This window comes from Callospermophilus lateralis, chromosome 7 (assembly GCF_048772815.1).
Source record: "Callospermophilus lateralis isolate mCalLat2 chromosome 7, mCalLat2.hap1, whole genome shotgun sequence".
NCBI classification, from domain to species: Eukaryota; Metazoa; Chordata; class Mammalia; order Rodentia; family Sciuridae; genus Callospermophilus; species Callospermophilus lateralis.
This window is the reverse complement of record NC_135311.1, coordinates 139,870,620-139,883,272: the sequence shown is the minus strand read 5'-3', so window position 1 is coordinate 139,883,272 and position 12,653 is coordinate 139,870,620. Positions and strand designations below refer to the sequence as shown.

The 12,653-nt window shown below is 42.7% G+C and overlaps 1 protein-coding gene across 10 annotated transcripts in view; it reads left to right on the top strand.

The window, feature by feature from the left end:
- The first annotated feature begins 771 nt into the window (after nt 1-771).
- The window catches only part of Camta1 (calmodulin binding transcription activator 1), a 762,517-nt gene continuing 750,635 nt past the window's right edge, over nt 772-12,653 (top strand). For all 10 annotated transcript variants that reach the window (XR_013091868.1, XR_013091862.1, XR_013091861.1 and 7 more), the window contains exon 1: nt 772-889. Coding sequence is in view for 2 of the 10 variants with exons in the window: in XM_076861374.2 (XP_076717489.2) it covers nt 845-889 (45 nt within the window). In the remaining 8 variants the exon portion in view is untranslated. The remainder of the gene's footprint in view (nt 890-12,653) is intronic.

The following is a 12,653-nucleotide window of genomic DNA, read 5'->3' as shown; positions in this document are numbered from 1 at the left end:
GTGGGGACGCGGCGGCCGAGGAGGCGGGGCGCCGGTGACCGGGTCGGGCGGGGCCTGGCAGGAGGCGCGGCCCTTCCCCGCGGCCGGCAGCGCTGCCCTTACTCCGGCCGAAGGGCTGGGAAGCGCGGCGCCCGGGAGGACCCCCACGCCGAGGCCCCTAGGGCCAACACCAGCTGCTGCGGCAGGTTGCGGGATCCCGGAGATCCCGGCACGTCCTGCACTGCCACCGGGACCCCACGCGCCGGCAGCGGCTTCCCCGGGAACGTCCTTCAGCCCCGGGAGCACGCGGGAAAAGCCCTAGCGCGCCAATGAGCGAGCGCCTTCCTCATGACGGTCACGCTCGGGGGCGGGGCTTCCCTCCGCCGCTCCCGATTTCCGGGAACCCCCTTTGATTGGTCTGGACGGCTTGGGAAACACTGTAGTGACGCCCAATGAAAATGCCACGTTCCGGCCTCGAGGAAATATTCCGTATCGGCCCCACTCTGATTGGACCATTCTTTCAGGCCCTGACCACTAGAAAGCTTTGTTTAGGTCTGGAAGGCGGGCTTTCCTGGGAGTGGGTGGGGAGGGGGCGTTGATTCTTGACCAATACGATTAGTCCGTGGGGTGGTGACCAGCCAATGGGTCAGATGGATAGGACGCTCCTCCCGGAGAGTAGTGAGACCCCTGATGCGGGGTGATTGGCGGCGGGAGCAATGAGTGGCAGTCCCACGGTCCAATGGGCGCTGTGCGTGGGCCGCGGGGCGGGGCCAGGGCGGGTGCGCGGCGGCGGCGGGGTGGCTGGGCCGGCGGCGGCGGCGGTACGAGGCGCGCGCTCGGGGTCCCGGTCGCGAGGAGGAGGAGGATGTGGCGCGCGGAGGGGAAATGGCTGCCGAAAACAAGCCGGAAGGTAAGAGCCGGAGCGCGAGGGCCCGGGGGGCGGCTCGGCGGGCGGCGGGACGCGGCCCCGCCGGACATCCCGGGCATCGGCGGCGCCGGGCGGGAGCGCGGGGGCGCGGCGGGCGGGCGCCCCGGCCGGGGAGGGGGCCGGCGGGGTTGGGGGGGGCGGAGCGCGGCCGAGTCCTGAGGTGACTCGCGGGGCGACGGAGCGCGGCGCCCCGCACCCCACCCCCGGGGGCGGGCTGGGCCGGGGGGGGCGGGGGGCGCGCGGGGCGGGGGCCGGGCCCAGCGAGGAGGAGGAGCCGCGGAGGGCCGGCGCCTCCCCCACCCGGACCGGGCATCCCCGCCGCTCGCGAGCTCGCGGCGCCCGCGCCCCTCGCGCCGGGCCCGGGGTGGGGGCCGCGGGGCGGAAAGTTTATCCGCCTCGGGCCCCTGGCCCTGACCGGGCCGCTCGGGCTGGTCCCCGTCGGGCGGCAGCGGCGGCGCTCAGCCCTCGCGGGCCGCCCGCTCCCGGCGGCGGGCAGGGCCGGACGTACTCCGGCAGCCCCCGCCGGCTCCCCGACGCCTCCCCGGCAGGCGGGGGTCCCCGCGCCGGTCCCCGCCAGGGGGACCCTCTCCCGCTGAGCGTGCCTCGGCCGAGGGCCTCGTGTGACCCCTCCCCCTTCGCCTCTCGGGGAGGGAAGGGGGCCTGCGCAGCATCCCCGCCCCTCACCGCCCTGCACATCCTACTCTTGCCCTTGCACCCTCGCAGCCTGGAGGGTGGGGTCTCGGTTTCGGTGGCTAGTGAGGCTCTCCACACTCCCTTGCCCTTTACCTTCGGTGACCCCGATCGTCGCTTGGCATAGGGGTCCGTTTGAGCCTCTCCCTTCCATGGAACCTTTTGGGGCCTCTGCACTCTGTCTGTTGACCCTTTTTGCCAGGACTCGGGCCACCGCTGTTCTTTCCTCGCCCAGTGATCCTGGGTGCCTGTGCAGCTCTGAAGTCATTTCTAAATGGGAGAGCAGACACTTCTTCAGATTGTGTGCACTCTCCGCACACTTTCCTGGGTTAGGGTGAGCTCATTCCCTGAATACCCTTTGAATTGCCCTCTTTTTCTTAGGTAGAAAACTGGATGGTCAGTGCTCCTTTCTCCAGTTGTCTATGTACCTTGACGTGTTCTTTCTCCTTGGAGTTCCCAGTCTTGAGGGTGGGTGCCCTAATGAGATGTAGGACAGGGCTTCCGTTGTGCCTAGCACTTGAGTAAAAAGGGGCCACAACAATTACTCCCACGTCGGAGGAAAACAAATGTGTAATTTTTGCTTCTAGTTGATTCTTGCATCTTCGGAGGGGGCAACCTTCACCAGTTGACACTATCCCACTGGGAGAAGAGTCGTGTGCCCTTGGCTTTTGGTGTTCTGATTTCTGTCTTCTGTGCAATAGGAACCAGACTTTGAACGTCCCACACTCAAGTGTCTTTGAACCTACCCTGGAAATAAACTTTCCAATTTCTCATTTGAGAGGACTCATATCCTCCTTATGGCTTCTGTTTCCTAGTCAGCCATATTTAGTGAGCCTGTTACCTTGACTTTTTCTAATTTTCTCAAATTGTATTCATGTTGGCTGGGTAAGGAGAAGCCATATGCCTTTCCATCCAGAATAGGGAGTGTAGACACCCATGTCGCCCACGTGCCATTCGGGAAGAGGTAGCTTGTGTGCTCCTTGTTGTACTAGAACCTTCTTTTGGCCCTGGTAGTGTCTCTTGTGGGATCCAAACATTTCTTTGGATTTTGTATCTTTTAGGCAAATGGGAAATTTGAATGTTTTCTATTTTCTGCTGCTCTGGTTCTCTTTGGTGAAACAGATCATCTTGATGCTGTACTCATTTGTGACATATATACATATAGGTCTGTATGCAAAGATAAAATAATATTCTTTACATATATAGAGAAAAAGTTAGAAGGATTAGGTGACTAGCTCTACACTTTGGGTGTGTGAGGGGACTGTTACATGCAAGAATATAAATATATATTACTTTTGTTGGTAACTGTTCAGGCTTAGGAGAATCAGAAAAAGAATCACTGATAAATGGCCAGTTTTCACCACTCTTTTATTTGTCATTTGCACTGTACTGAATAAGCAGAATGACATCCTGAATGTTCACCATGTCCCTGCTTATGTGAAACGTAGAGTGCTTGTGGATGAGCATTCTGAATTTAGGGGCAGTATTCTTTGCTTTTTCTTCATGGGGTGAAAAGTTCTTATATTTATTTCTTTATTGCAGTGTAGGGGAAGGAGGTTTCCTGTGTTTTGGGCAAATGATAGGAAATGGGTGAGAAGAATCTGTTTCTCTGTGACAGAACTAGGAAGGAAAGGCCACATAAACACATTCCTGCTGGATTTTGGCCATTTAATAAGGAGAGAGGCTGTTAAATTAGGAAAAGGTACATTTGGAAAGGCCCTTGCCACTTCCTGAGAGGGTAGGAGGATTATTCCTGAGGTGTTCCCCCCCCCTCCTCTGGGGAAGGGGAATGGGGAGAGCCCTGTGGGCTGGGCTCTGGTTAGAGTTTTACCTCCTGGTCTTCACCCCTCCTTCCCTGCTGTCATTCTGAAGTAAAGTCTGTGTTTTTGACAGGCTTAGTGTGGAGACTTACTCTCCTCAGTGGGCTTGTTGGGCTGTGAGAATTGGACCTTGGAGCACTTTCCTAGCAAGGAGATTCAACTTGATTTCCTGAGTAAGAAGATATAACCACTTAGAAGTTTGGATAGCACTGGGTTTGGACTGCTGGATTTTGCCATTCAGTTAATATTGAGCTGTCCATTGAATATGATAACCGTTGGCAGAAAGAGCTTTTGACCTCCTTTTTGCTTTTCTTTTTGAGTTTCTTTTAGTTTTTAAGCTGTTTTATCTGTATCTGTAATCAGCTTGATTGAGTTGTGTATTTTAGGGGTAATGTTAGTCTTAGAAAAATCAAGTCAAATACCTGCTGTGTATGTTGGCGTAAACCCAGAAGAGTTATCTCATTTCCCATGGTAGCTCTTTCTTGCCCTTCTCTAGGCCACTGCCTGGCTTTGGGAATCTTCGCTGTGGAACAAGGAGCTCCCTACTGGGACAGTGGAAGGCAGAGTGGTGGATGTTAGTCAGGAATGTGCTGGATATTACTGTCTAAAGTTGGGTTCTCAACCTTGAGTTGAGTACAGTTGTGCTTTCTGTGTCACTGGGCTTCATAGATGATTGGAAATGGCTTTTTCCTCCTACTCCCCCAGTGCAAGGTGCTCTTTTGCAGATAACCAGCCTTCATGGGTTCTCTTAACCACTTTCCTTTTTTCTGTTGGTTTTCTGCTAGAACATCAGTCTTTCTGCTCTTATCTCCCAGATTTTGGGACAAGTTTCAGTGGCTGCTTCTCCCTTGTCTTCTTGAAGACCTGTCTTACCCTGCTTCTGGGAAACATTGGGTTTTTCTGTCTCAATTTTTCAGTGTATTCAGAATGTTGACATGTAAAGGGCAGCCTTTCCTCAAGGTCAGATTGGGTCAGCTTTTCCTGTTCAAAGTGTAGCATTGTTGTTCTTAATTGCTTTTAGAGACATCTTTATACATCCTGCTCAGCCACATTTTCTGTTTCTTTAGTTTTTAGGCTCTGGCAATGATAGACATCCCCCCTAAAAAAGCCCATTCTTAGAGTCAGGAAACATTGGTTTAGATCTTTGTTTATGCTAGTGTAGTCTCATGTGAGTGGGTGGGTTTGGAATTCTTTTTGACTGATGGTGAGATAGCCCTTCTTTGGCTTAACATTTCTTCCCACTGTTTTCTTTACTTTGGGCCATTCATCATTTCTCATTTCTTAGAGTTTGAGGAATACCCCTTTGTGTGCAGTTGTACTTCTTTCTGACTTCCTTATGGAGAAAGCAGTAGAAGGTGATTCTCATGTTCTCTTATTTTCCTTCTGTAGTTGTGCCACTTGCCTCTCTTGTGGTGCCTTTGAATATGCCCTTTTGGGGAGAAGCTGTTTTTATACCCATAATCCATTATTGCAGTCATGCACTCAGGAGCCCTTTACTGGGCATCTACTATGTGTAAAGCTCTGTGGGGGGTTATGTGACTTTAAAGTGAGACCATATTGAATCTTGTTAGTCTTTTAGTATGAATGACATTTCAGTGTATCTTGTACTTGTCTTTAATAAAGTCTTGTACAATTTTTGTCTGAATTTTAATTTTTTGGATTGTAATCTTACAAAAATATACTCTAATAGTGTACTATCCTGTTGAGCTTTCTCCCTCCTCCCTGCAGGAGTGGGGGTGGAGAAGAGGGTGGAGGGTGTACTGGGAGAGGCATTGAACAGCTTTCCTCTAGGCCGTGGGTGTGTGTGAGATAGAGGAGAAAAGTAAAGTCAACCTTAATCTGATTGTCTAGACATAACTTTCAGGTCATTTAGGTATATGATTGGTTGGGATGTTTATTAAACATTTGAACAGCAGCGTTATGTTAGATATTATATAGAACATAAAATCAAATATATGCTTCATATAAGGAAGTGTTAGAAAAGCATTTTTCCCTTCTGATTAATTGGTCTGGTTTATATACATGATAACTATAACATGAGCTGCTGTTAAATTTTTGCTGCCAGAAAGTGTTATATCTAAATTTAATGCCTAATTGTGATGACCATTCTTAGATTAGATATCTGATACCATTATCACTGCTTTTGTTTATTATGTGACTTTTTATTCTTTATGCTTTTTGATATACTGTTATTTGTATTTTTTTGTTTGTTTTTTGTGAGTAGCAGTGGATTCTTCTTGGGTGCAGATTAGATATTAGTGGTGATGATAATCATAATGAAAATTAATCTGGAGTGTGGTTTTTTTTTTCTTCCCTTCCTTTAAAGGAGACTACCTCCCTCTATAATATATTTTAGAAGCCAGTTTTGCTAGGATTTCACTACTGTGAAAACTATTGTGTAGGATTGTTAGGGTTGTGGTATGTGGTTGGCAGTGTCCTCTGTTGTTGTGAATGTGTGAGTGAATGTTCTTGTGGTGACAGGGATGTGTGCTTCTTTTGTGTTTCCATTATACAGATAATTTCTTACAGTGTTCTGTATCTTCTAGAATCACTTAGCTTGCCCTTTTGGGATGTTTTAGATTAATTAAATCCTACCTCTCTTTCTCTTCTTTAAAGTCTTTCCGTTTTCTCTGTTTCTCGCCTTAGTCTTTCCTTTTCCCCTTCCTTGCATAAGCAGGTTTCTCTACTGCCGTTGTTGTTATTGTTATAGAAAGCACTTGTAGATATATTTCATTTATAGCCTTTCTGTCTTTTAGTGTAAAGGGGCTGCTTTCCATCCCCTTTGTCCTGTAGACAAAGCATGGTTCCTTCTTATCTCCCTAAGATGGGTAGATGGCATGGAATTTAAGTTCCAGCAAGGGATGACAGTGGTATTTGTAACTGGAAATCATCTGAGGTGAAACACTGAGCCCTTCAAGGCTTCTGGGCCTCTACATGTAGGATTTTGTAAATTTGTTCGTTTCTCTATTCAGTCAGCTTTTTCTCTTTCTCTTTGGCTTGATATCAGTACATTTCTTTGGGTACAGCCAACACATATACTATGTCTTTGGAGCCTTTGTTTACAAGAAAATGGGGTCCTTTCCAGTGTTACTTTGCCTAGGCTGTTATTGTCTTTAGTCTTCCATGTGTTTGAGGGTGAGACTCAGAAGTGTTTCTTGTTCTACTTCTTGGCTGTATAATTTGAGTAGAGAGTATATGGCCATTGCTCTGTTTTCCAGAATGTAGTATGACCTTTCTTTTTTTTTTTTTGAATACCCAATCTGGTTCAGGATATAGGTTGATCAGACACTATCAGAACCTTTTGTTTGGTGCATCTGTGGATGTATCCATCAGTCCTTTGACCAAACTCATTACCATTTAGTCATTAGAAGCTACTTGCCACCCTGTGATACTGGTCATGTATTTGTAAGGAAAATCTATTTTTATATATATTGACAATGGTTAGCAGTCCTTGATTTTTAATATGGTGGGACAAAGTAAAGCCCCCCCTTTGCTATCAGTATGGCTATATAATTTTTAGGTTGTAGGACATCTTTCTGCTTTGAAAACCATGGCTTGTTGAAGGTCACAGGCCTACTTGTGTAAAGATTGGTAATGTTTCCTAATCTTTTTTTTTTAACTTCACTATCATGGACTTAAATATTATATTCGCCACTGCATAGAGAGGTCAAGTATCAGGTGTCTCTTTCACCCTTTTACTTTTTTTTTTTTTTAAGAGTTTTGTTTATTTACTTTGAGCTGATTGAAAAGCATAAGGTAGAAGGACCAGAGATAGTTTGTGATGACTCTTCTGCATTCACCCAGTGTTTTGCTTATTCTTTATATAATAGCATGTTCTCTATACATGACTTCTTTGCTCTTTTTTTTTTTTTGGTCCAGTCTATCCAGGCCCCTCAAGACATGAACTGTATCCCTTCCTGATCCAGTTAGCAGGGGGTAACTTTGAGGGAGATGTGCTAGCTGTATTATCACTTTGCTTTCTGCAGTATAGTTTTATGCACAGAGTCACATGCCTTTGAAGAACGCTTGGGACTGAGTTCTTCACAGTTTTAAACATGGAGACTAAGTAGTATAAGCTCTTACCTCTTACCTCACTTCCTCATGCCATCTAAAATAAAATACTTTCCCATGTTCTCTCCAAGCAAACAAAAAAACAAATGCCAACAAAACAAAACAACAACCATAGCAACAAAATCCTGAACAAAAGCACAACACTCTGAAGACCATCTCTGATTGCTCCTGCTCTACACTTCAGTTGCTAGCTTTGGACAGGTGTATAACTTTTGGATATGTAGTCTAGTGGGGTTGACATGCGAAAAGCCTTTTAGGACATTCAGCATTCATTCATTCAATAGACCATGCAGTATCTCTTCCATTTTTCTTTATCAGTTACTATAAGGTAAAACCTGTAGAGTGTGTTAGTTTCCCCCATTATTCCCACTAACCCATTGGAATAAATAGTGGTAACTTATTATCCCTACTTTTGTGTTCAATATTGGTGAGAGAGTGGAGAGCTGATTTCCAGTGGTGATAGTATAGCCTGTGACTGACTTCTCTGTGCAGCCTAGTCATTATTGCAATAATGATTTACATTTTCAACTAAATTTAGGGTTTGTAAAGAGGGATAAGCCAGATATGTAATTCTGTTTTTTTTTTACATCCAACAGGATGTATCTGTGTGTTATATTAGAATGATGTGTGGATACATCTCTTTTCAACAATTAAAAAAAAAAAAAAGACTTTGCTTATTCTTGATATAAATTCTTGAAAAAACAGGAATTATCTTTTTATCTTCATCAAGCCATCAAAGTTGATTTAGATTGCCAGTTGTTATTTCTAAAGGTATATTAATACAATGAAGAATTTCTCTCTTAAAAATTTAGACTTTGTTTTTAATCCTTTTCTGAACAGTCATTTCTGGGTATGTGTATGCCTCACTGGTTTTCTAGGCACTTGGATATCAAATCCTTTGGGGGAGATAATAAGAAATTGGTATGAAGTATGAAATTATCAAATAGGAAGCAAAAAAATGCTATTGTGAAACAATTACCTATTTATGATTAAAAATAATCTCAAAGTGGTATTTGGAAGTGTGAATTGAAATACTCTTAAGAAAAAATGGAATGTTGATGTGGTTACTATTTTGATATTGTAGAAAGACTGTTCTTCCAAATGGGGCATTTAGAAGACAAATAGATTGATAGGATTGGTTATTTTAAAATGTCCTTTTTTTTTCCCTCTCTTTTAAGGAAACAATTGAAATAAAAGCCATTCTTAATGAAGAAAATGTAAACTTTGATGTAAGTTTAGCATTTGCAAAGTAAAGATTCAAGATAAGGATTTTTTTATTGCAAATCCACAAGGGGGTAGTGATGTTCTATCAAAGATATTTGTGGTGGAAATGTGAGATGATCTCTTTTAACATTTTAGATTTACAGATAAAACTGGCATGTTTGCATTTTAACTTAATAAGATCTTCTTTTTAAAATGTTTATTGGCAAAATTCTTTATTGCTTAAATTAAAAAAAAATCCATTTGGGGTGAATGCTATTTTAAGCTGTACAAATGTTGAGAAGAGAGAGTGTCCTTGTAGTTTTGTGCTTTGGAAAGGTTACGAAGGAGCTGAGGGTCAGTGTTATTTTCTAAGAATGTAATAATCTTAAATTTCCTGGGAAACATTAGGAATCTAGGAATCAGTAACTTAAGTGTTCTGAATAAAAGGATGTTAGTAAATTGTGTCTAAAGTTTACAGAAGTTTGTATTACTAGTTGTATTTTTCAGTTCTGCCAAGAGATGAAAAATGTGAACAATCCCTACCACTAGCCACTTTTAATAGTTCTAAATAAATCAAAATTTTATATCTTTTTGTAAGTTTATCTTACATCATCCTATAAAAACATTTTTTTCCTCCCTCACATAAAAATTCCAGCAGCTTGCCTCTGTCTTTGAATTCCACTGTCATATTCAGAATACAAGTCAGTGTTGTGTGGTGATGTCAGGTGGTCTGTTACTCTAGCAGTATTACTGTGCTCTTGTTTAAAAGGTTATGTAGTGGGAGAAAGATTTAAAATTGGGATGGGAATTATGTCCCACTTATTTAGAGTTACACAGTAACTTTGTTTTTTAAAAATGCTACTTTTAACATTAATGGTATTAAACAGTTCTACAGTTTAGAAGTTAGTGCCATATATATTTATGTATTTTTCATTTCTGGTCTAGGAAAAAGATTGTTAATACAGTTTTTCTCCCCTTTTTCCCCTTCCCTCATTCTGAGCAGAAAAGGGCCATTTCTTCTCCTTTATTAAATGACTTTGGTGATTTAACATCTCCAAAGATCCACAGATTCTTTGCATACTACTCTCAGCTCTACTGGGAACTGAACTATGACATCAGCATTTTCATTCATGGATTTGATTCTTCTAAGCCTGTTTTCTTGGTTTGTATTCCTGAGCTAACTTCTGGCACATGCACAGATCAGTTTACCATCAGTCAGCCCATAAATCAACCGTAAAAGGTAAAACAAAAGATAAGACACCAACACCGGAGTTATTTCAATAGCACTGTAGTTGCTCATGCTGATTTGCATCAATGCAGTTTGGATAAGGTTCCTGGCCAAACAGATTAAAATCTAAAAACAGTCAGTTTAATTATCTCATGATTTTGTGGATTGAACTGTGTTGTGAACATACTGATAAAAAATTTTTGTTCTTGGTGGAATTTCAGAGTGCTGTGTGGTATATGCAGCTCCTTTGTTATAAAGTAGTATTTCTTTTATCATTTGGCTGAACTGGAGATACATTATTTCACCGAGGTTAGGCCTGGAGATTAAATTATGTCCTACTCAAATTACTTTTCGAATGAATTTGGATTTTGGGAGGAAATTAAAATATTTTAAATAACTATTATTTAATGCATATATTTCATGCGTTATTGTTATTATTGTAGAACTGGTGTAGCACCCCATGTGTTGGAGTCTGATTTCATCTCCCTTAGACTATATTTCCTGTGGTTGTGGACTCCAGCATCTCTTCCAGGGAGGTCACTGCTTGTAATTTAGTGCTGTGTGAGAACAGTTCTTGAAGAAATCTTACTTGGAGATTAACTCTTTAGGGCCAAGTTGGAGGCTGGGCCTCTGGCCTCTGACATTCAAGCCTCTTGGGGTTGATGAATGGTGAGCTGTAAGAAAGTTCATTTTCTCTGCTTTCTTGAGGGTTTGCTGACTTTCTGTATATTTAATTGTCAAGAATATTTAGAAGTAAAATGTATTTCTTTTACGAAGTACCTTTTAGTTCACTTATATTTCATGGTTGTAGTAGATGATTCAAACTGTGTCCATTTGGATTGATATGCATTTATCCTTCCTTCCCCCCCTTGGTGGGGATTGTACCTAGGATCTTGTTAGTACATGTTAGTCTAGCGATACCTCATAGATACTCTCTTTCCATCCCTAAATAGAATTAGAGCTTTGTGCTTTTTAGGTTCAATAAGTTGTCTGAGGGGTAACGGATGAGTGATCTCTGTGTTAGCTTTGTTCTTTAAATAGATGTACTGGGAAAAAGAAAATGAAATCAAATAGCATGTGGATGTGCATTTGAAGACTTAAATGACTTGTTATTTTCTCTAAGAACTAGTGTTGCTATTATAAATATTTTTTTTCCCTATAAATATAATTATTTGCAAGTAACATCAAAAAAAGACTTAATGGTGAAGGGGCTGTGTAAAAACTTTCTAGTTTTCAAAATTACCTCTGTTGGATTTCTGGACAGTTGTGGATTGTGATGGCAGGTTTCACAATGTTTGAAATACTGCTGCGGGATTAGCATTGTCATTATTGTCATACCATGGGCAAGTAATAGGTTAAGTCTTCTGGCCATGGAGGGTTTAGGTTTCCCAGAGCTTTTAGAACAAGTCCACTTTGATTCGTGTCCAATGCTTTTTCCTTTCAGTAGCTGGGAATGCAGTCCAGCAGGACTATGGACCCTTTAAGCAGTGTGTTTTCTGCAGTCATCCTTGCTGTCACTTCCATGGGCCAGGAGAGCAAAGGAGCCTTATCTCTTCTCAGACTCTACATCTTCTTCTTTTTACTAGATTGGTCTGCTTCGTTTATTGCTCTTCATTCTTGGCCAGCATTTTCTTGTCTTGCCTTTCCTAGACCTCAGCTGTGGTAGAATGAATTGATAATGATTTTGAGGGATTCATGTGTTGGGTGGTCTTAGAAATGATCTCTGAAGTCGTTCTGTTCTTTCTTAAGATGATAAGAAGGTGAGGTTGGATTATGGAACTTCCCTTCACATCTTGGTTTCCTGGTATGCGGCTGTTTTGTGTAGCTGTTGCTTTTCTTTTTGAGGTCCTTGCTCCAGATCAAGAAGAAATATGTAGCTTCAAGCTGTGTAGGAGGAATTTGAACTATTGCTACTGAGGTATCTCCTTTCCAGTGTACATAGAGGGCTAATTTTTTTTTATATCTTCTGCCTGCTATACTGTGAGTATTTAGGAAATGTAAAAAATTTTTAGGAGTTTTAATAGAAAATGTGCAACAGAAATGTTCAGTCTTCCTAGTTATTCTCTATGGTAGATTTAAGGCTGTATTCAGTTACAGATGAGGGTTCATAGTTTTGGGAAATAGACTTAAATAATAGATGATTACAGATTAAAAAATATTTGCTAATTTTAGGTGTTTTACATTCAAGGTAGTGTTTATACTCATTTAGTTGTGTTTTTTGGGTTTGATTAATATAACTTATTAAAATGTATTGATTGCCAGTAATTCAGTAAATAAAAGACTCTTCTGTCATGTGAATTGGGGAGTTGCTGAGGGTCCACTATAATTGATTATATAGGATCTTTGCTTGGACATACTCCCTGGGCAATGATAGGCCTGGTGTTTGGGGGGCCTTTGAACATAATTCATCTTTGAAAGTTTTTTTTTCCAATATTTAAAGATACTGAAGGCAAGTTAAAGTTCCTGGTGTTATAAACTTCCCTGCCTGTCCTTTCCATTTCTGCCATCATAAAATGTGTTGGCCGAATCATTTACTTTGACAAAGCTTCGATGGAGGTTTCTTCTTCATTTAGTTTTATTGATGGAGGCTGTTGTGCTAAAAAAGAACGCTGTAACAAGTTGAAAGATGGTGAGTGGGCACTCGGAGCTTTGAAGTACTTGTCTTTCTTCCTAGGGCTCCTCCAGAAATTGATTATAGATTACTTGACCAAATTTAAAGCCCACAAACTTATTG